The sequence below is a fragment of the Ylistrum balloti genome, unplaced genomic scaffold, assembly GCF_031769215.1.
Source record: "Ylistrum balloti isolate Yb309-2 unplaced genomic scaffold, AGI_CSIRO_Ybal_v1 Utg369764, whole genome shotgun sequence".
NCBI lineage: Eukaryota > Metazoa > Mollusca > Bivalvia > Pectinida > Pectinidae > Ylistrum > Ylistrum balloti.
The window spans coordinates 269119-291402 of record NW_026781961.1 but is presented as its reverse complement, the minus strand read 5'-3'; the positions used below and the strand labels follow the sequence as shown (position 1 = coordinate 291402).

At 41.2% G+C, this 22284-nt stretch overlaps 1 protein-coding gene across 2 annotated transcripts in view; it reads right to left on the bottom strand.

Moving 5' to 3' along the window:
- Positions 1 to 7495: 7495 nt before the first annotated feature.
- The window catches only part of LOC132543769 (runt-related transcription factor 1-like), a 78967-nt gene continuing 64178 nt past the window's right edge, over positions 7496 to 22284 (bottom strand). For both annotated transcript variants that reach the window (XM_060207291.1, XM_060207290.1), the window contains 4 exons: positions 17258 to 17371; positions 11440 to 11631; positions 11126 to 11233; positions 7496 to 10989 (listed from right to left, as the gene is read on the bottom strand). In XM_060207291.1, coding sequence (XP_060063274.1) covers positions 10115 to 10989; positions 11126 to 11233; positions 11440 to 11631; positions 17258 to 17371 — 1289 coding nt within the window. In that variant the 3' untranslated portion in view covers positions 7496 to 10114. The remainder of the gene's footprint in view (positions 10990 to 11125; positions 11234 to 11439; positions 11632 to 17257; positions 17372 to 22284) is intronic.

Below are 22284 nucleotides of genomic sequence, written 5' to 3'. Positions count from 1 at the left end.
ATCATAAGCTGTTTCAGTACCGCGTCCACACTTACTCATATCATCAGCTGCTTTAGGACCGCGCCCACACTCACTCAGATCATAGGCTGCTTCGGGACCGCGCCCATACTTACTCAGGTCATAAGCTGCTTCAGGACCTCGTCCATACGTACTCAGGTCATAAGCTGCTTCAGGGCCGTTCACACACTAACCTCTCCTCCAAGCTTTCTCTCTCTTCCTGCCCTCCCTGCCCTCCCCCACCCTTTCACATTTTCAAGGGCAATACCTTTTCCGAGGCATATACAGGTCATAAGCTGCTTCAGAGCCGTATAGTAGTTTATAAAATTAACGGCTGATGTACAGACCAGTGAATACTGTTACAGCTGATGTACAGACCAGTGAATACTGTTACAGCTGATGTACAGACCAGTGAATACTGTTACAGCTGATGTACTGAACAGTGAATACTGTTACAGCTGATGTACAGACCAGTGAATGCTGTTATATCTGATGTACTGAACAGTGAATACTGTTACAGCTGATGTACAGACCAGTGAATGCTGTTATATCTGATGTACTGAACAGTGAATACTGTTACAGCTGATGTACAGACCAGTGAATGCTGTTATATCTGATGTACTGAACAGTGACTACTGTTACAGCTGATGTACTGAACAGTGAATACTGTTACAGCTGATGTACAGACCAGTGAATGCTGTTACAGCTGATGTACAGACCAGTGAATGCTGTTATATCTGATGTATTGAACAGTGAATACTGTTACAGCTGATGTACTGAACAGTGAATACTGTTATATCTGATGTACAGACCAGTGAATACTGTTACAGCTCATGTACAGACCAGTGAATACTGTTACAGCTCATGTACAGACCAGTGAATACTGTTACAGCTCATGTACAGACCAGTGAATATTGTTACAGCTGATGTACTGAACAGTGAATACTGTTATAGCTGATGTACTGAACAGTGAATACTGTTACAGCTGATGTACTGAACAGTGAATACTGTTACAGCTGATGTACTGAACAGTGAATACTGTTACAGCTGATGTACTGAACAGTGAAGTGCCGCTCAAATCAACCATAGTCCTGATGATATAAATCTATCTGCCAAATATAACATGTTTCTCTGCCTCCCAAATTGGAAACAAGGTGTCAAATATGAAAAGCGGATACAATTTTATTTCTAATAAATGAAGTCTTTAAATAAATTTATTACAAAATCACTCAGATCATAGGCTGTTTCGGGACCGCGCCCATACTTACTCAGGTCATAAGCTGCTTCAGGACCTCGTCCATACGTACTCAGGTCATAAGCTGCTTCAGGGCCGTTCACACACTAACCTCTCCTCCAAGCTTTCTCTCTCTTCCTGTCCTACCTGCCCTCCCTGCCCTCCCCCACCCTTTCACATTTTCAAGGGCAATACCTTTTCCGAGGCATATACAGGTCATAAGCTGCTTCAGAGCCGTACAGTAGTTTATAAAATTAACGGCTGATGTACAGACCAGTGAATACTGTTACAGCTGATGTACAGACCAGTGAATACTGTTACAGCTGATGTACAGACCAGTGAATACTGTTACAGCTGATGTACTGAACAGTGAATACTGTTACAGCTGATGTACAGACCAGTGAATACTGTTACATGCTGATGTACAGACCAGTGAATACTGTTACAGCTGATGTACTGAACAGTGAATACTGTTACAGCTGATGTACAGACCAGTGAATACTGTTACAGCTGATGTACTGAACAGTGAATACTGTTACAGCTGATGTACAGACCAGTGAATACTGTTACAGCTGATGTACTGAACAGTGAATACTGTTACAGCTGATGTACAGACCAGTGAATGCTGTTATATCTGATGTACTGAACAGTGAATACTGTTACAGCTGATGTACAGACCAGTGAATACTGTTACAGCTGATGTACAGACCAGTGAATGCTGTTACAGCTGATGTACAGACCAGTGAATGCTGTTATATCTGATGTATTGAACAGTGAATACTGTTACAGCTGATGTACTGAACAGTGAATACTGTTATATCTGATGTACAGACCAGTGAATACTGTTACAGCTCATGTACAGACCAGTGAATACTGTTACAGCTCATGTACAGACCAGTGAATATTGTTACAGCTGATGTACTGAACAGTGAATACTGTTACAGCTGATGTACTGAACAGTGAATGCTGTTATATCTGATGTACTGAACAGTGAATGCTGTTATATCTGATGTACTGAACAGTGAATGCTGTTATATCTAATGTACTGAACAGTGAATATTGTTATATCTAATGTACTGAACAGTGAATACTGTTATATCTGATGTACAGACCAGTGAATACTGTTACAGCTGATGTACTGAACAGTGAATACTGTTACAGCTGATGTACAGACCAGTGAATGCTGTTATATCTGATGTACTGAACAGTGAATACTGTTATATCTAATGTACTGAACAGTGAATACTGTTATATCTAATGTACTGAACAGTGAATACTGTTATATCTAATGTACTGAACAGTGAATACTGTTACAGCTGATGTACTGAACAGTGAATACTGTTATATCTGATGTACTGAACAGTGAATACTGTTATATCTGATGTACTGAACAGTGAATACTGTTACAGCTGATGTACTGAACAGTGAATACTGTTACAGCTGATGTACTGAACAGTGAATACTGTTACAGCTGATGTACTGAACAGTGAATACTGTTACAGCTGATGTACTGAACAGTGAAGTGCCGCTCAAATCAACCATAGTCCTGATGATATAAATCTATCTGCCAAATATAACATGTTTCTCTGCCTCCCAAATTGGAAACAAGGTGTCAAATATGAAAAGCGGATACAATTTTATTTCTAATAAATGAAGTCTTTAAATAAATTTATTACAAAATCGAAATTTGATGAAATCAAAATTAAAATGCACAATTAAGCTGTGATAAGGTTTTATTGCTTGCAAATGTATCATGTTTAGTCAATCGTGTATTTAGTAATGAAGCCATGACGATTTAAAGCTCTCACCTGCGTCGATTGTTAGATGTTAACGATAGCGGCAACATCAAAGGCGTTTAGGTGGGAGATTGGACAATTATTTGATTTTCTGTTAGAAATTTAACAATTTTATAATATTTTGAATTCTTCAATCAGTTCAACATTTCATCTGAAATACGGACTTGCATCTCATCCAGCGCTTGCCAAACGGCCATTGCAGGTGACAGCTTGTTCCAGCTCGATCTGTTTTTAACCAAAGAGCAGAAAACTGAATTGCGATATTTGTTTTCATGATTTTTTTTTTACTTTATAAAAACTTTTGATGTTACAACGATATAAGTCATCAACCTACAATGTATGGTACGATACCTGCTCAGACCATTTCACAATCACAAGCTGATACATCGACTGATGTCTTTACCGGAAATAACGTCACAGTGTGATACATCAGCTGATGTCTTTACCAGAAGCAACGTCACAGTGTGATACATCGGCTGATGTCTTTACCGGAAACAACGTCACAGTGTGATATATCGGCAGATGTCTTTACCGGAAACAACGTCACAGTGTGATAGATCGGCTGATGTCTAATACCAGCGACATCACCAGATATGTTTTTGTGTCTTGAAGGATTATTCCTGGTATAATGTGTGTAGAAGTCAATTACAAAGCGCAGTGGCCACTCTCCATTATTTCAATAGGTATAGCGTTGGACTGAGTTGTTGAGGTTTATGGTCAATGTCCAGCTGTCTGACTAGAGTGACTCCGAGTTCCAGGGTCAGTGTCCCGCTGTCAGACTAGAGTGACTTCGGGGTCTAGGGTGGGTCAGAGTCCCGCTATCGGACAAGAGTGACTCTGATGTCTAGGGTCAGAGTTGCGCTGTCGGACTGGAGTCACTCCGAGATCTAGGGTCAGTGTCCAGCTGTCGGGTTAGAGTGACTCCGGGGTCTAGGGTCAGTTCTAGCTGTCGGACTAGAGTGACTCCGAGGTCTAGGGTCAGAGTCCCGCTATCAGACTAGAGTGACTCCGAGGTCTAGGGTCAGAGCCCCGCTGTCGGACTGTAGAGACTCCGTGGTCTAGGGTCAGAGTCCCGCTGTCGGACTAGAGTGACACCGAGGTCAAGGGTCAGTGTCCCGCTATCAGACTAGAGTGACTCCGGGGTCTAGGGTTAGAGTCCCGCTATCGAACTAGAATGACTCCGAGTTCCAGGGTCAGTGTCCCGCTGTCAGACTAGAGTGACTTCGGGGTCTAGGGTGGGTCAGAGTCCCGCTATCGGACAAGAGTGACTCTGAGGTCTGTCGGAGGGTCAGTGTCCCGCTGTCCAGCTGTCGGACTAGAGTAACTCCGAGGTCTAGGGTCAGAGTCCCGCTGTCGGACTAGAGTGACTTCGAGGTCTAGAACCGTGTCCAGCTGTCGGACTAGAATGACTCCGAGGTCAAGGGGCAGTGTCCCGCTGTCAGACTAGAGTGACTCCGGGGTCTAGGGTAAGAGTCCCGCTATCGGACTAGAGTGACTCCGAGGTCTAGGTCCGTGTCCAGCTGTCGGACTAGAGTGACTCCGGGGTCTAGGGTCAGAGTCCAGCTGTCCGACTAGAGTGACTCCGGGGTCTAGGGTCAGAGTCCCGCTATCGGACTAGAGTGACTTCGAGGTCTAGAACCGTGTCCAGCTGTCGGACTATAGTGACTCCGGGGTCTAGGGTCAGAGTCCCGCTGTCGGACTGGAGTGACTCCGAGGTCTAAGGTCAGAGTCCCGCTGTCGGACTAGAGTGACTCCGAGGTCTAGGGTCAGTGTCCGCTGTCAGACTAGAGTGACTCCGGGGTCTAAGGTCAGAGTCCAGCTGTCAGACTAGAGTGACTCCGAGGTCTAGGGTCAGTGTCCCGCTGTCAGACTAGAGTGACTCCGGGGTCTAGGGTCAGAGTCCCGCTGTCGGACTAGAGTGACTCCGAGGGCTAGGGTCAGAGTCCCGCTGTCGGACTAGAGTAACTCCGGGGTCTAGGGTAAGAGTCCCGCTATCGGACTAGAGTGACTCCAAGGTCTAGGGTCAGAGTCCCGCTATCAGATTAGAGTGACTCCGAGGTCTAGGGTCAGAGTCCCGCTGTCGGACTAGAGTGACTCCGAGGTCTAGGGTCAGAGTCCCGCTGTCAGACGAGAATGGCTCCGCTAGGGTCCCGCTATCGACTAGAGTGACTCCGGGGTCTAAGGTCAGAGTCCAGCTGTCAGACGAGAATGGCTCCGGGGTCTAGGGTCAGAATCCCGCTATCGAACTAGAGTGACTCCGAGGTCTAGGGTCAGAGTCCCGCTATCAGACTAGAGTGAGACCGAGGTCTAGGGTCAGTGTCCCGCTGTCAGACTAGAGTGACTCCGGGGTCTAGGGTCAGAGTCCCGCTGTCGGACTAGAGTGACTCCGAGGTCTAGGGTCAGTGTCCCGCTGTCAGACTAGAGTGACTCCGGGGTCTAGGGTCAGAGTCCCACTGTCGGACTAGAGTGACTCCGAGGTCTAGGGTCAGAGTCCCGCTGTCGGACTAGAGTAACTCCGAGGTCTAGGGTCAGTGTCCCGCTGTCAGACTAGAGTGACTCCAAGGTCTAGGGTCAGTGTCCTGCTGTCAGACGAGAATGGCTCCGAGGTCTAGGGTCAGAGTCCCGCTGTCGGACTAGAGTGACTTCGAGGTCTAGAATCCGAGGTCTAGGGAAGTCAGGGGCAGTCCCGCTGTCGGACTAGAGTGACTCCGGGGTCTAGGGTCAGAGTCCCACTGTCGGACTAGAGTGACTCCGAGGTCTAAGGTCAGAGTCCCGCTGTCGGACTAGAGTAACTCCGAGGTCTAGGGTCAGAGTCCCGCTGTCGGACTAGAGTGACTTCGAGGTCTAGAACCGTGTCCAGCTGTCGGACTAGAGTGACTCCGGGGTCTAGTGTCAGAGTCCCGCTATCAGATTAGAGTGACTCCGAGGTCTAGGGTCAGAGCCCCGCTGTCGGACTGAAGTGACTCCGTGGTCTAGGGTCAGAGTCCCGCTGTCGGACTAGAGTGACTCCGGGATCTAAGGTCAGAGTCCCGCTATCGGACTAAAGTGACTCCGAGGTCTGGGGTCAGAGTCCCGCTATCAGATTAGAGTGACTCCGAGGTCTAGGGTCAGAGCCTCGCTGTCGGACTGAAGTGACTCCGTGGTCTAGGGTCAGAGTCCGGCTATCGGACTAGAGTGACTCCGAGGTCTGGGGTCAGAGTCCCGCTATCGGACTGGAGTGACTCCGAGGTCTAGGGTCAGACTTCCGCTGTCGGACTGGGGTGACTCCGGGTCTAGGGTCAGAGTCCCGCTGTCGGACTGGAGTGACTCCGAGGTCTAGGACTCATGTGCCGCTTTCGGGTTAGGTTGACTCCAAAGTTGATTCAGAACAAATGTTTACTTTAGGAAGGACAACCTTCTATTGCGTAAGAATGACAAAGAACGTTAGGTGGCCACTATATAACGGTGAAATATACACTGACAGGCTTGCATTCGTCCTGCACCAATACCGGATACACGAACAGACGTTACTACTAACCGCCATCAGCCGCCGTGCGATACACGTGTCTGTACAAACCAGTGAGTCGTCACAACAGAATCTAGTCGCGTCACAACAAAACATTTTCCAGTCCTGACAATGGCGTACAGACTTGTATTTATCGCCTCTAAACAGGTAACAAATTCTACATACCTAGCCCACTCTCACGTGTGTGCGTGTAGTCCGTATGGGACATATCAAGATGGCGGCTACGAAGCACAATGTGCAGTAAGACCTGCACGCTGGGTTAACCCTTTATAATCGTTGAGACTATATTGTCAAGTTTCTGCATTGGAGATGTCATGATGGAAATGGAACGAGCATCGAAGTTGATCTTGATAGTAACCGAAAATTAGAAGCGAGTAGGATTCAACGATTTCAATTTTCCTACCAGTTAACTTTCACCGGTGTGACTTATGTAACATTAATAGCTGTTAACAATGTTAAAACATTTCAGTTCTTTTTGTACCTTACTTAAAATAGTAAACGTAGAATTATTTAAAACTGAAAGCGATTTTCTTCAAGTTATCAACAAACTGCAAGCGTCGCCTCTATGCCGACATCAAATCATGTGGAACGTCAATTCTTCATCTCTCACCTCGTATTTCATTCGACCGAGGCACCACATCAGACGGCATTGACAACATGTGCAACAGGCTCTGATTCCGAAACGTGTGGTTTGGGAATGTGGTTCAAATAGTACGATCGCATAAGTATAATAAGATCGTGTTTTGGTTCCCATCTAACTGGTATCGACAAAAGGGTAGCCAACAGTCACTGGGGTTTTAATTGCACCAGTACAAATCACATTGTGTATTTCCCCTGACCAATTCAAAGTGTACAAGTATAAGCTTTCTCACAAGTCCGTACGTCTATATTTATCATGTTGTAAGTATCGGGAAGGAAGAAGAAAAACAAGATGTATTTTGTTTTTGACATTTAATGGCATGTGGAGCATAAATATATATAGGTACGTAGAATAAACAAAAAATAGAAGTCATATCAATGGCAGACGTGTCTTGGAATTTGTCCCACAATGCACCATCTCCTCTCAACCATGGATTTCCGGAACAACGAAAATGATCCGACCAAAAATGACGTAAATATAAATGATACAATGACAAATGAAATGAGGCGTACGCTCTAGAAATTTGAGCATTTGATAAAAAAAAGATGACGATACAAATGGTATCCATGCAATTAAATGCAGAAGGAAAAACAAGACAAATTCAGTAAAATTGAACATCGTAAAAACTGAAGCATTTCAGACTCGCAACATTCTGTAAAGAACGGTTTTTATTGTGATACAATAGAAGTAAATTTACTCCATGAATTTGACAATCATGGCACAGCCAATTTGAAATGAGAGGGAGGTGAGTTGATAAGGGGTACATGTATATAAAGACTTTCAAAAGTCTGGAATTTATACAACAATAAAATTGTCGAAAAAGGACAAAAAACAAATCACAAATGAAATTGAGATCAAAAATAAAGTTTGAGACAACAAAACACGTTGTAACAAGAAAATATTCTCTGCGCATGACTGAAATCCATCAAATATCACACAAAGCACCATTCGTGTAGCAACTTTTCAAAATTAATGACCTTGACCTTTGAAATTAAACTTCCAGGTCACAGTTTAAGGCCTTGACCTTTGGAATAAAGACACTTTAAAAGTTCACCTTACAAAATATATATAACATAGGTTATTAGTTAATGTACTTCTGTCTTACTCTAAACGAATACTTTTGTTAGGCTATGAACTCCTGGAAAGGCTGACCGTGACGTTTCCTGTCTAACTCATATCCCGATAAAAAACATGAGATCAAACTCTTACAATATAATTTTATGACCCAAAGAAACATCATCAATTGAAATGTTTGAATTATCAATATATGTCCGATTTTCCCTTCAAGACTGAGAAGTATTACGAAACTCAACGTATCTGGACGTTCCTTTCAGTTGTCAACCTAGAAAGTTTAAGGCTTGCAGAAAGTCAAATATATTTTTATCATATTCAGATTGTTTGTGATTATTATATAATATCTGTCACAAATTGTGTCGGCTTTACAAGGCGCTGTTTACTTGCGTGACGGGGTCAAACACAATAATGCTACATTACTTCTTATGACCAGGTACTTCATGCCAATACTTAGGATTAAATCTAGTTCGATATGGTTAACTACCACCATATAAGCTAAACATGTCAATATGTTGACAATAATATATTTTTTTAAGTTCAAAGGGTCTATTAAATATAAAATATAAAAGAATAAATTCTTACAATTTTCAAAACGAGAGGACACCATTGTGTGTCCTATCACATAACCGACCTCCTAAATGGTCCAAATACTGGCACTCCTCAACACATTGCGTTTTTATTATTAAAATCAGTTCCACTACTACCAGTAACGAGCTACCCTCATCACATCTTCATACTGCATTCTGTTCGAATCATCACCTGCGATATCTGTCTACAATCTGTTCTGTCACATCTTTCCTAAAAACACGCAGAGCTAGACTTGTTATATCTTTCCTAAAACCACACACTGCTAGACTTGGCACATCTTTCCTAAAACCACGCAGAGCTAGACTTGTCATATCTCTCCTCCAACCACACACGTCTAGACTTGTCATATCTCTCCTCCAACCACACACTGCTAGACTTGTCATATCTCTCCTCCAACCACACACTTCTAGACTTGTCATATCTCTCCTCCAACCACACACTGCTGGACTTGTCATATCTCTCCTCCAACCACACACGTCTAGACTTGTCATATCTTTCCTAAAACCACACACTGCTAGACTTATCATATCTCTCCTCCAACTACACACTTCTAGACTTGTCATATCTCTCCTAAAACCACGCAGAGCTAGACTTGTCATATCTCTCCTCCAACTACACACTTCTAGACTTGTCATATCTCTCCTAAACCACACAATGCTGGACTCATCACATCTGTCCATAACTTGTTAAGAACCTGCATAATTCGAAACAAGTAATTTCTATCAGTAATTCCCGAGTTCCGTCTATAATCTTGTCCTTGACCCACACACACTGCTCGAAAGGTCTCATCTGTTCTGTCCAAAACCCATGTGCTGCTCGACAAGTCAAACCTGTCCAAAAACTATGCAATAGAATGACCTGCGTCACTCACACTGACATGGAGTCGTCAAATTGACAATTTGTGAAACTGAATACCATCATTTTATTATCACTTAATGCCAATAACCAGGTTTGCTTCCTTAACAACTCCTATCACAATAAATCACACCAGGTAATATCTCCCCACAAAAAACGTTCATAAATGCATTCACAGTTAAGTTTCTTAAAACAAACTTTTCCGACACATTCTCCATAAACTGTACAAATCCACTGGTATGTCTAACATCACGACTTTTCTCGTGAGAGTTCACCAGAACAAGCACTTGACTGTCTTTTCATCTGACAAATCATCTGAACAATAGCCATAGCAATATTCAAAGCTCTGATCGTCTTCGCAAGAATCACGTGATTCTAAGGGAATTCGAATGTAAGTTTCGACCTGGTCCTAACGTAAAGTGACTTCAGTACGGCCGCCAGACCGTGGAGTCGGGGTTGGTGGTATCTCCAGACCTGGGAGGTGACCTGTTGGTCTCGGACGCGTGAACATCCATAGGATGTATACCATTCCTTGATGTTTCCATGCGCATGCGTTGCTCTTCCTGTTCGTCACGAAGCACAGATCTGGAAGGGCCTTCTATTTGTAGTCGGTTACTGGATGGGGTCAGTGGGCGATCTACCCTCATCGGAATATCAGATGATCGCTGTCCGAGTATCTCGTATGTTCGCACCTCTCCTGACGGCAGGAAGAGATTTGAGATTTGAGGGGGCGAAGAGTAGAGGTGAGGATAGAGGAAGCTAGTTGGGAGCACACTGGATGGGGACCCGGGCAGGTAGGAAGGAGCCATGGTGGTGGCGGGGTTTATGCTGGCCAGTAGATCCTGGGCAGTGATGATGGGGTAGTTGCTATGGGAGACTGACAATGGTAAAGGGTTGATGTCCCGACTTTCTCTTAAGATGGCGAAGTTGGAATTGGTCGACTGATATGGTTGAACGCTGTGTGAATGTGTAAGTAAATGTCTACTAGTACTCTCCGAGAATCGCGTCTCCGAAATCCGATGTTCCTGTAACCGGACTTCCGGATACCGCGGCAACACTATCGGAAGTTGAGAATCCAGTGGCATGCGCGGTTCGGAATGACGAGGTTCCAGTGCTGATATGTCGGGTCGCTGTGGGTCCGGCACGACTACCGGTAGAGGGCGCTCCTGTGAATGAGAGGTGACCATGACATCATGATGAGCTCCTGCCCCCTTGTGGAGTGAAGGGAGTCTGGAGTCGGTGAGCAGAGTGTCCGTTATATGAGATTCAATGGAGGGAGGGGGTGGTGTGATCTGATGACCTGAAAAACAGAAGACTAATGTCAGCGAGCTATACGATGCATGGTGTAATTACAAACAGGTTTACTGGCTTTAAATTGGCGCGTAAAAATCACAGGTTCACGATACAAACTACACAAGTGTTAATATGCTACATACCTGTTCCGGGAAGGGGTGGGGGCTGTGAGTATGCGGGGGCATGAGTGGTGATGACGGGATAAGGGTCGAATCCCGTACCCCAGGGACTGCTTCTTTTTCCTGTCGGCTCTGTGTAAGAAAATTAACAGAAAACATGTATTTTATGTGCAATAAGTTTTTATAAACAAATCATTTTATTGCCTGTCTTGCATGAACTAGCTCACATACATAAAAAATAACTTGTGTCCTAGTAATCAAAGTGATAACTACGTATTTGATATCCGACTGCTACATGTAACGATACATTGTTAGTAATTAATACAGAGATAACTTACCTGAGTGATATCCATTGGTTTCAGAGGATGGTTGTAATACTCTACTAGATGTATCGGAGATGCGAGAGCTCTGCCGATGGATCTGCCAGTCGGGCAGGGAGTGACTGAATCGACTGTTCTGAAGGGGGTCAAATGGGCTACGGTCTGGTATGTCGAGCGGACGGTGAATACGTCGGTCGTCCGTTCGCAGCTCTGTGAAGACAAATTGTCGGTATTCTTGAGTACAAGAACACAAGAGAGGAAGTTGTTAGTATGGAAACGTAGGTTTACAGTAGTACAACACCATGACAACAGAGGGGACAAGGTTACAGCACAGACAGAGGCACACTAAAAAAGGATACAGTACAGACATGGGAACACTACACAAGGATACAGCACAGACATGGAAACACTAGAAAATGATACAGCACAGATAGGGGCATACTAGACAAGGATACAGCACAGGTATAAACATATTACAGAATGATACAGCATAGAGGAGAGAGTGACTAAATATACAAACGACAAGGTCTGTAAAGTCGGTTAATATAGTTCCGCTTATCATATCTAGGCAGTAACCATGGTTACCAATAACTATATAGACAGTAACCATGGCTACCAATAACTATATAGACAGTAACCATAGCTTCCAATGACTATGTTAAGAGTAGATGTGATAATAACATACATAGCAAGATGAAGACTTTTCTTCGATCAGAAATAAAGAAAATGTGCGAGTTTGGAAACTGATGATCAGAAGTATAAGGATTGGTGTGTTTTTGTTTTGTTTTATACAGCAAGAAATTTCAATGTACAGACGAAAAAGGTTTCACATACTGCAAACAAGAAACATGTTAAAACGTATGTACAGGACGTCACAGCAGTCGATGGAGTCGTCGTGTCCAAAGTGTATGTATTTACGGAATCCTGCCCCTCCTACCCCCTCATGTGCCCCCTTTATGCCAGTGATGGTCCTAAACCAGGAAGCACTAAACACTACACATTAAATTCTATAAAACATTCCGTGTGTGGATTGTCTTTGACAAAATAGATTTAAATGTCGACATCAGCTCGAGGCATAATCGGCTCCATGTACACATAGTGTGTTATACTGGTACGTAATGGGCTCGTGAAGGTGATTTTCCTGGAAATGTTTACGTCTGAGCCCTACAGTGCAGAAAGGTGTATCGTTGTCTGTGATAACAGTGCGACGTTTTGGAGGCATACCTGTCTCCATCAACAGAGAGGGCAGTCTGAGGTGTAGAGGAAAGAAGAGGGGTTGGTCATGATGTGAAGGAAGGACGAGATGAGGCCCGGGCAAGGAGGGAGATCGTGGGCTGGGGTGTGAAGGGAGTAGACAAATTAACTTCGTTCGGTGACAAGACATGATCGATGTCCCAGACCCGGAACATCAAGAATCTTTCGTAACGTCTCTAAACCCACAGGTGAACAAGCACATGCGCATGGAGCTATTATGTGCATAACATCTAAATTGTAAAATGTCCTATGATGCCCTTCAAATTGATGATACCGTTTGAAATGAAGAAAATGCGACACAAGTGAACCGATAAATTTGACGAACACCTTATCAGTGCAACTGTGACAAATTCATGTAGACCGGGGGGCCCAGGATAAATCACTTGTCCATGCTTTGCTGTAACCACGTGAACGAATGACCATAATATTTGAGAAGAAATCTCCACGCGCACAATTTCACATCTACAAGTGATCGCCTGGAGTAATGTCAATCATGTTACTTCCGGCAGTCCATCGGCGATACCCATACTTAATTAGTATGCACGTGTATATGGCCTCATCAGAATCTACTCCAGCTCCCTTCCGTACACTTGGTCCGTTCTGTACTCAAAGCCAGGTGAAGTATACTTCATCCCAGTCCAGACTTCTCCCGGGCAGTCACATGATTGCCCCTCACCCACAACCACATACTAACCCCTCATCTACAACGCCTGAGCCCTCACTGAATGCCACCACTCCAACCCTTCCCCGTGACTACGCGCTGACGATCCCTTCAATGACAGTTTCATATCTCCTCCTCTGCAGTCACGTGCTGACCCCCTCCCCCCAATATGAACCACGTGTTGATCCCTCCACACAGCGCTTTGCTGACCAATCCCTGAAAACCCTACACTGACTTTTGGCGTAGTGTAAGAACACACGCCTTGGAGCTGTCTTAATGAGGTAAGGAACAATTGTAGATGTCGTGTGCGCTATCTCTTTGTAGAATAGCATTACCAGGCAGGAGTGGTGTACATGTCTATAAAACTGTTAATCCTTCAATAAATCGCCTGTTTCAACAATGAATTTGTAAGGACTTTAATTTGCCGAGACTGTTTATTTGTTGTATGTATCCACGTCCTTGACCCCGCGTACATTCCTGTCCACCACACCATGACCAATAAACTGGCCGGGGTTACTAGTAGCCTTATCCGCCACTTCCGATCCGGTAAGTTGGCATACTTCATACACCCATACTGTATAATTGCCAATAAATGCATAAAGAACCCCGTTTTAGTATGTACCGTCCGTTCGTGCCTTCATCCTTACTTTGTTAATACTGTAAGCTATCTGTCAACTTTACTTGATATTCAACCCTAAACTAAGGAACACAACTTTGAACTAGTAATTATAAAAGTGTCCTCTCGGTATTAGTACCATATTATTTACAAACAGTAAAAATTTCTCCTAAGGAAACACAAATCTCTCTTTTTTTTTATTAATTATAAGTACCATTTAATATCTAGTCCTGCTTGCTTATTGCATACAAATGTGCAGGTAATGAAATAACAAAATGCTATAGGTGTGTTACCTGACACAACATGTTGTGGGTGTTGAGGGAAGTTGTTAGAGGTATTTAGGGAGTGGACATTAAACATCCTTGAGTATTAACACTGGAGTTTGACACTGTTCTAGACCATACCGATATGATCAGAACATAATGACCGGAACTACTTGGGACAGTAGTAATATTATAATACACTCGTAGATGATGTGTATCCCCCCGTCCGCTGAAAGGCTGTAACAGTGACCGCCAAACCAGTTAGTTTGAGATAAACACGATTGACTAGTCAGCCAAGAATTTCTGTCACGGGAGCAAGATTTCTCGCTTACGGTTACCGCAGATCACTCACAGGGTGCGATCTGTTCTTCAACTATTCAAGTTTTCACGTTTTATTATATCCTAAATGCAATACAGCTTATAGGTACAAGCACATTGTTAACGTAAACAAATAATCAAAATTCAATCCATATATGTAATGTATTATATTGATAGAATTAACCTGAACTATTGTAATTTCCTTGAAAGCCAACCTGACCCTTATTTTTAATTAACACTGTCGGTTTTCTTCCTAAAGCTATAAAAAGAACTTGGTATAGATATTTTCTACGATACCATCACGATATCATCGATGTACACACGAAAACTGATCAGTAATTCCTCGCTGCATATTACAGCTATATAGTACAAAGAGAATTACACAAAAGTCTTCTATGTTTCACACTTATGTAATTCATATCTTGGTTATGTCGTGTTTATGTAATTACTTAAGGACAAATAAGGCGTGGATGTACAGACTGGAGTCACGTTGCTATCATTGTTTACCTGTGACATTGCGACCTAAGTCAATGTTAAATTATCAAAATATTTCAAATACATTTCAGAAATTCGTTAAGTAATTATCTTGAAATGAAAGTGTACAAGTTTTATTGCAGAGAGATACGCGTTGTTGACTCATGTACGGCATTTTAAACCGCAGTATTAACAGAGAAATCAGCCGTACATCATGTGTATTAGCTATGTATACGGTATGGGAGTTCTGCACGCTCCCGGAGGAAGTCAGTACACACCGTGACCAAATCTGGTATTTCCTATTCTGCGTCACAAGTTCTGACACAAGACATGCACGACAATCATCGACATGCATAGTAGTTTCTATGTTCAGGCCCAAGTTCTCAGCCCTACGGAAGGATTTCAAATTTCGATGAAAATGTTAGTTAAATACACGTGTTCTCACAACTGATTATATGTCCTTCCTATTTAACTAATTTAAGAATTTAAAAATATTTATTCAATTCTGAACAACAAGCGTTAAGTTTTTATATGTAGGAGTGGAAATATCTGCTGTCTCGAATTTTTTTCCAACACTGATTAAGCGTCATAAGATTAAACAGCAATGCGGATGTGTTGAAAACATAGCACGTACATTCACCTTTAAATATATCCGTTTGTCTGAAATGACACATGTGGGAGGAAAGGTTAGTTTGTGTAAGATTGCCCTAGGTAGCTGCTTATGATCTAAGAATGTTTTCTCCCCTCATCGATCGTGTTGACATAACAGAGCAGTCTAAAATAACATGTTTTCTCGCGCAATATCAAACGTCATCAGTTGGAATGGCGCTCGTGAGCAGCCCCTTTTTTCGTGATTATTGTTCAAATGAAATCACCTTCCATCAGGACGGACGAGGAGGGGGATAATAAAATTCTCTATCTAATACGTATTATACCAAATAATGACGCGTCTTCCGTTTTACGAACACTGAAGAATCAAAAAGTCATCCCCCCCTTTTTTTTTTGATATAAGCATTACAAACTATAACTAGAGCTTCCTTGGAGACGAGGCAGGCAGATGTTGGACACGGTTACATATGAGTGGTAAGGGGATGTTGGGAGGGCCCATCTTACATTACGTAACAAAAGAAACGCCTGCTATCGATAGCTTCTTTGTCATGGTAATGACTGGGACTGCTTCAGAATCTGTCCGAGTCTGAGGGATGTGACACAGACTACTAATGGTGGTCTCTTGCCTTCAGTACAGCAGCGCTCATACCCCAGGCAATTACAAAACGGTGTTCAAATTGGTGACAAAGGAGCTAGAAAAGTTAACCCTCGTAATGAAAGAAGACCCTTCTCGCTATTTGATGGGACCAGGGACGTTTTAGCATTCACCTCTCACCAAAACACTGATAGGAGTTGATTTTATGGTGACGATTGGGGTAGGGTTTCCAAATTAATGGACCCGATAGTTTCTAGCATGTAACACATGCTAATCACACTAACAAACTTAATGAGTCGATCGTCTAAAGATCCATTGGATTGTCCGAGTCTGTTCTATCAATACTGCATTATATTGCATCGTCCTAAACCATATGTTTTTTTTGTCCTTTTGCATTAAATAAGTGCATCTGAGCCGGTTTCAAGTTCCCAACTCTGGCGTCACCCGAGATTCCAAGATTGTTAACTGTTACAATCTTCTCTTGAAATATATATTTTCCATGTCATGCTACTTCACAAACTTGTCTGTCATTGTCGTTAAATTGCAAACCATTATCCTCTCCCTATTACTTGATGAACAAAAAATTCAGCATGACCAAAAGATAAAAGAAATATCCAGCTTTGTATGATTGAAAGGTATGACAAGCATTGTACGATAGAAAGGTAGGCCAAGCATTGTACAATTGAAAGATACAAATATCCAGCACTGTATATGATTGTATGTGCTTTTTGTCCGATCCGAATCTAAATTTTGAAATAAATTTTACTTCAGATTTCTTATGGAAGTAATGGCGGAATGAGGCCAACATGCGTAATTCTAGAGTAGTAGGGGGTGAGGGGTGGATAGGATGTGGCTGTGAAGGGAAGTAAAACTAGTCACAAATCGTAAGGATAAGGTGTGGTTGTGTGGGAGGTAAGTCACAAGTCGTGAGGATAAGGTGTGGTTGTGTGGGAGGTAAGTCACAAGTCGCCAGTCAAAATGTAGACATTTCTTACGAATTCACGATAACTTTTAAAACAATTGCATCCACATCAATTAGTACTTACTTATTTTGCTTCTTGGGTCACGTGGTCCATCAACGGTGACCTTAATGGCCTTTTGGTAAAGCGCCACCTGAGGAGGGTGGGTGCAGACTGTGATTGTCAAGCAGAAACTCTTTCCTGGACAAAATAAAACAAACAAAAGTTACAGACGTAGACATAGATACAAAATGGTCAACTATTTCAAATGACAAAACACAGAAACACAAAAAATACGATGATTCTACCTGTCAACAGTGACAAATACATTTAGAGTATTTTCCCCTGAATTTTGTGAGAAGACTAGTTTATTCACTAGTTCATTCATAGAGAAGAGAGTTTTTTGTAATGAAATATCTCTATTGTATTTTGTTGCAATACATCGTGTATCGATGACGTATTTCATCAGGTATCTAACTCAGCGGTATTGTAAGTGGTCAAGTTTTACTGCCAATTAATCAAGGTCAATGTTTCAGCATCAATAACCAAATCGATTAAGATTACTATTTTATTCCCGTATAATGTTCTCGGTCCCTACTGCAATAGCTGTGTCATTTTTTGTGCTTGCAGTGCGCGTGAATATGAAACCATATTTCTTTGTGACTGGCTAATGTGTTTGTCTGGCAGTCCATGCCGGGAAACGGGTCGGCATATCAGCAACATTAACACATCGTAATGCCCATATAAGGAAGCAGGCCAATTTGTCGGAATGGACCGGGTTTAAATCTGGTGTAACCTTCACGTTGAGACAATGAATGGTCGAACCGACAGTCCATTTTTCTCACTAATTGCATTGTTTAAAAGACACCTTGCCTTGGATAACCATAATCTGTAGTGCCCCTGTTTGCTGCCGTATCCAGCCCCACCATTTTGCCATCATACTGAGACCTCGCGTTCTGCCATCCCTCCAAGGGTGACATGTGAAATCAAATAATCGCCCCACAAAATGGATTGCATCAGAGGCCACGCTTTGCTCTTCCCAAGTTCTTGGTAATATAAAAACAATTCTGACGAGAGATTTAAGGGCGTCCTTAATCGGCCAAATATTTTAACCTTTATAGTGTTAATTAGCACACAAGAGCTGTTCCCTATCACTCAATGCTGAAACAAAGGCGCCTACAACATCGAGGGAGGCAGAGCCTAGCGATTAAAGTTTGCTTGCGAGCCTCAAACATTTCGTGTGGGTGGAATTTTATGCCGTTGTTGTTGTATTTTCTCATTATATTGAAAATTTTATATCTTCATATTGATTTTGTTACATATACACACTGTCGTTTTTTTATAACCCGTTTCTACTTTCAGTTCTATTGGAAAATGTGTATGTAGCGTGCTCGTTTTACCTAAAGTATTTCAGAATTTGTTTTACATTTTAATTACAATTAAATTTCAGACTGATTACTTCTGTACAGTAGACCATTGCTGAGGTTTTGTGTTGCCGTGACAGTGGTTGTCTAGATCGTTAGGCGGGTGCGGTACGCCTCAGCGGTTACCTCCCGACACCGGGTGTTGTCGTGTGGTAGCTGTGTGGAATTGCCGTGGGCTAGTCAACCGCTGTCCGTCACCAAGACGGTACCCACAAAGCCAGCTTCCCTAACGATGTAGGAAGCATTGCGCGACTTCTTACTGTGCCCAGTCTATCATTAATGCTTTTCAAATGTCGGGTCATATGATACAGTGACGGGGAGGCGGACTACCGCTACACCAAATTATTTCTGTCACAGTAACAATGTCTGATTATGCTGTCGTATTGTATGACAAAAGAGTTGGTATTCTGCATAATGCACGAAAAAAATGTGGCTCCCCCGGGCAGGAGTCCGCGCCACAAAGTCACACTTGGGGGAGTGACGAGAGGGTAAAAATCATATACAAATCTAGAAGGAAATGAAGGGTTCAGTAGATAGGCCTGTATTTATCCTTTCCTGGATAATAAATATGACGGCTGATTACCGGGACGGGTCTGTAACGGTAATGTCACCGAAAGTTAAAGTCAGCCTCTTCAACAATACAGGCACGTGTTTCCAGAGTAAACAGTATCGTAACACAAAGCCTCCATAATAGACTGTCTCACAAACACTACAATTAGTCCCCACCCTCCTCCTACCGTAAAACAAGGTCTGTAACACAGGTCCATATATACGTGTTAATCATCATTCGGTTAACCAGGGCCGTCAAGGAAATTTGACATTGATGAAATCCTCTTTGTAGTTTGTGTGGTGTTAATTGTAATCTGTGTATATCGACGCATCATTAACCCTCCTCACCCAGGACAGTCCCTTTTTTACATCCTTGGCACTGGGTTGTCTTTGTTATGCGTCTTATTCCCATTTTCCCATTATAAAACTATTTTATGAAATCGGTACAATAAAAAAACATGTCCGCACATAGGGGGACTCTTCTTAATAACACATCATCTATACCGTTATAATCTTAATCTTTCCTACATATATACATAAAATATACATTAATCTATCATTTTACAACAATTCAATGACAAAGACACGATTCACAAAAACTCTTTTCATACTGTACTGGGCTTTTTTTTAAATATATATTATTAATTGAAGAACGATTGTACAAATATACATTCATCTACAACACAACACGAAGAGTTCACCGACACAAACACCTTTGAAAAAATATTCTGTAATATATATTTCCTGTTAATAGTGTCTAGGAATAGCTATGATAACGAGTTCTTATAAAACTATATAAGACACACATTTGATCATTTTTACATGTTCTGCATTAACATAGATACATGCGAAGATTTTCAAGTTATTTGCAGTTTTAAAACGTCATTCAACTGTCATGAATTAGATCATTTGGTACAAATTATTTCACATCTCATTTGAAAAACATCGTCAAAATATTAAAAGTTAATTTCTTATATTAATTCAATAATCTGTCATCAATTTAATGCATTAACATTCCGTCCATGTTCTGTTTAAGTATTTACCGGATTTATTTGCGATTTTTTAAAACTTATTATTTAATACAGATTGTGTGTTTATTGTTTGTATTTTGCCCCACAATCCAAGACGGTGAAATATACTTCTCATTTAAGTGATGTCGGAGACCTGATGATATCACTGTCATCTTTCCTCGTTTATTGATAGTTTTTTGTTTTCATTTTATTGTTTTTACGAGCTATATTTTACGGATCTTAATGGCTTTCACTCTAGTGTGAATTTTCTTTCTCTCATTTGTTGGTATTTGTAATTTCAACATGATTTTTTCCTGTTTACAGTTACATTGTTGTAATTTCAACATGATTTTTTCCTATGTTTACAGTTACATTGTTGTAATTTCAACATGATTTTTTCCTGTTTACAGTTACATTGTTGTAATTTCAACATGATTTTTTCCTATGTTTACAGTTACATTGCTGTAATTTCAACACGAATTTTTCCTGTTTACAGTTACATTGTTGTAATTTCAACATGATTTTTTCCTGTTTACATTTTCATTGCTGTAATTTCAACATGATTTTTTCCTGTTTACAGTTACATTGTTGTAATTTCAACATGATTTTTTCCTATGTTTACAGTTACATTGTTGTAATTTCAACATGATTTTTTCCTATGTTTACATTTTCATTGTTGTAATTTCAACATGATTTTTTCCTGTTTACAGTTACATTGTTGTAATTTCAACATGATTTTTTCCTGTTTACCGTTTCATTGCTGTAATTTCAACATGATTTTTTCCTGTTTACAGTTACATTGTTGTAATTTCAACATGATTTTTTCCTGTTTACCGTTTCATTGTTGTAATTTCAACATGATTTTTTCCTGTTTACAGTTTCATTGTTGTAATTTCAACATGATTTTCCCTATGTCGCCAGTTTCATTTTTTCAATTTACCATGATTTTTTCCTATGTTTACCGCTTCATTGCTGTAATTTCAACATGATTTTTTCCTATGTGTACAGTTACATTGTTGTAATTTCAACATGATTTTTTCCTGTTTACCGTTTCATTGTTGTAATTTCAACATGATTTTTCCCTATGTCGCCAGTTTCATTTTTTCAATTTACCATGATTTTTTCCTATGTTTACCGCTTCATTGTTGTAATTTCAACATGATTTTTCCCTATGTCGCCAGTTTCATTTATTCAATTTACCATGATTTTTTCCTGTTTACCATTTCATTGTTGTAATTTCAACATGATTTTTCCCTATGTCGCCAGTTTCATTTTTTCAATTTACCATGATTTTTTCCTATGTTTACCGCTTCATTGTTGTAATTTCAACATGATTTTTCCCTATGTCGCCAGTTTCATTTTTTCAATTTACCATGATTTTTTTCCTGTTTACCGTTTCATTGTTGTAATTTCAACATGATTTTTCCCTATGTCGCCAGTTTCATTTTTTCAATTTACCATGATTTTTTCCTATGTTTACCGCTTCATTGTTGTAATTTCAACATGATTTTTTCCTATGTTTACCGTTTCATTGTTGTAATTTCAACCTGATATTTTTCTTTGACCGTTTCATTGTTGTAATTTCAACCTGATATTTTTCTTTGACCGTTTCATTGTTGTAATTCCATCGTGACTATTTTTTCACTCGGCGGTTATTTCACCTCACTTGGTTTTTGTTCGACTCATTTTTCTGTTTTTGTTTTCTGTGATTATTTTTCTTTGCCAGCAATTTCACTGTTTTCATTATTGTTATTATTTACTGGTAGTGTCACCATGAATTTTTCTTTTCATTAGTTAACAGTGTTTAGTGTCTATTTCATCATGTATTGGTAGTTGTATTTGAACGACATGGACCATGTTATAGTAGTAATACATTAATAGTCAATAATAACGACAACGAAATATCATCGAGATATACCTGTTGAAATGTAACGAGTTATTTCACACCAGAGGTTAATTTTTCACTCGGTAACTTGTCTTTAGACATTTCCCGACTATACTTGTTGTAAGTACCGCGGATTGTCACAGGTAAAATTTATCAATGGCCCTGTTTACATTCCCACCATTAGCCACCAACTATTGATTTTTCTATACAGCGTTACAACTTATCTTCCATATAAGGGCATATCTA